This window comes from Miscanthus floridulus, chromosome 8 (genome assembly GCF_019320115.1).
Source record: "Miscanthus floridulus cultivar M001 chromosome 8, ASM1932011v1, whole genome shotgun sequence".
NCBI classification, from domain to species: domain Eukaryota; kingdom Viridiplantae; phylum Streptophyta; class Magnoliopsida; order Poales; family Poaceae; genus Miscanthus; species Miscanthus floridulus.
Window position 1 is genome coordinate 25861317 of NC_089587.1, and position 1514 is coordinate 25862830.

General features: G+C 45.9%; 1 protein-coding gene across 1 annotated transcript; it reads right to left on the reverse strand.

Moving 5' to 3' along the window:
• Positions 1–256: 256 nt before the first annotated feature.
• On the reverse strand, positions 257–1297 carry LOC136471382 (uncharacterized). Its single transcript, XM_066469106.1, has 2 exons — positions 788–1297; positions 257–666 (listed from the first exon to the last, which is right to left on the reverse strand). Exons 1-2 carry the CDS (start codon positions 1180–1182, stop codon positions 612–614), a joined length of 450 nt encoding a protein of 149 aa, XP_066325203.1. The 5' UTR covers positions 1183–1297; the 3' UTR covers positions 257–611.
• Between the last annotated feature and the right edge of the window lie 217 nt (positions 1298–1514).

A 1514-nucleotide genomic window follows, 5' to 3' on the forward strand; every position in this document is an offset into this window, starting at 1 on the left:
CCTATTTGGGTACCAATAATATAATTTAGAATTTCTGATTAGTCGCGTCCTTTTCTCACAGGTTCTTCCATACAGGGCTCAACCAAATGCATATAGAGTAAATGGGATCCGTTTAAATGCACAAAATATATCTTAAAAAAAGATCTAAACATTCCATTTTGCAGTACAACCATGTGTAAACCGCACGCCACTACCATTAAGGATCGAATCCTCCTTGAGCTTTTATGCTTCATCCTTATATTACATTCTGAACAACCCATCTCATGAGAAAGTACATCATATATTTCATTGGAGACGATATATATCCAATCAATTGCGCGGATCTTGCCTAAGCAACAAGAAGATTTTTTTTTTGAGGAATCAGGAGGAGCAAGAAGCTCCTACTGTAATTTATTAAATAAAGGGACAAACTCAGAGTTTACAAAGAGAGAGAACACAAAGAGAGAGAACAAAGAGAAGAGAAGAGAGGGTTCAGGAGACAAAAAAAGAGAGGAAGAAGATCATGGAAATTACAAATGAAACTGAATCCATGATCTAATAGAGGGGTGATCCTTGCTTTTGCTCTTTGTAGCAGCATAGGCGCCTCAGTCGTGAGAATTCTCTTGCAATCATCAACCGAAGCATATGCAAAGTTCAGAGATTACTTCATGAGGCTGCTGCTTCGAGCTGCAAATAATCAGTCGTCAGAATTTTGACGAGTTAATCGCCACTAATAGTCTAGTACGTACAGTAATATGGCTCCAAATTTATAGTACCATGACACTTGAGCTCAAGATCCAACACATACCAGCTACGTCGGCGAAGCATGTAGGCACACCAGCCTCCGACCCCGAGAGCTGTCGCGCCTGCGGCCGCCAGAAGCAGCGGCGCCGACGTCGAGGACGGCCGGATTCGCGCCAATAACCTGGATACTTGAAGGACCCCGAGCGACAGGAAGAGGATCCAGATGATGGCGTCCAGCTGCCTCGCCACCCAGCATCCAAAGAGCCTGACGAGCAGGAGGGCGACGGCGACGTAGGTCACCCCGGCGGAGGCCACGGACACCAAGTCGCCCCACGAGATGTACATCACCAGGCCGGAGTTGACGGTAAGCAGCATGAACACCATGAGGAGCTCTCCCTCTCGGTGCTCATCCGTGGTCGTCGTCTGCTTTGCCGGCGAGGGAGGGGCGAGAGTAGCCATTACTAGCTGTGGGAAGGAGAGGAAGAAAGAGCACGCACAAGGAAGTATGGGACGGGGAGTAGTATGGGACGGGGAGTAGTAATTGCTTAGTTATAGTTAATTAATGTATCTTTTCACTGGCAAAAACATGTGCTGTGCTTCGAGGAAACTAAAGAGTTGAATGCATGGAAGGAAGATTTGTCGGATCCTACCAGAACTATTTGGTGTACTACACTTGCTGTCTCAATAGTAGCAAATAAAAGACAGTGATATGTAGCTCATTGGAGGCTACACGGTACCTAATTTTGACCAAATGTTCCCCAACCTTTTTCCACAATTTGCGATGGTGACGA

Bases quoted from the DNA above. Each gene is read 5' to 3' on its own strand.
- LOC136471382 (XM_066469106.1), bottom strand. From the start codon at position 1,182: ATGGCTACTCTCGCCCCTCCCTCGCCGGCAAAGCAGACGACGACCACG. The intron at 667-787 runs GTATGTGTTGGA...GATTATTTGCAG, and splicing joins ATGCTTCGCCGACGTAGCTG to CTCGAAGCAGCAGCCTCATG.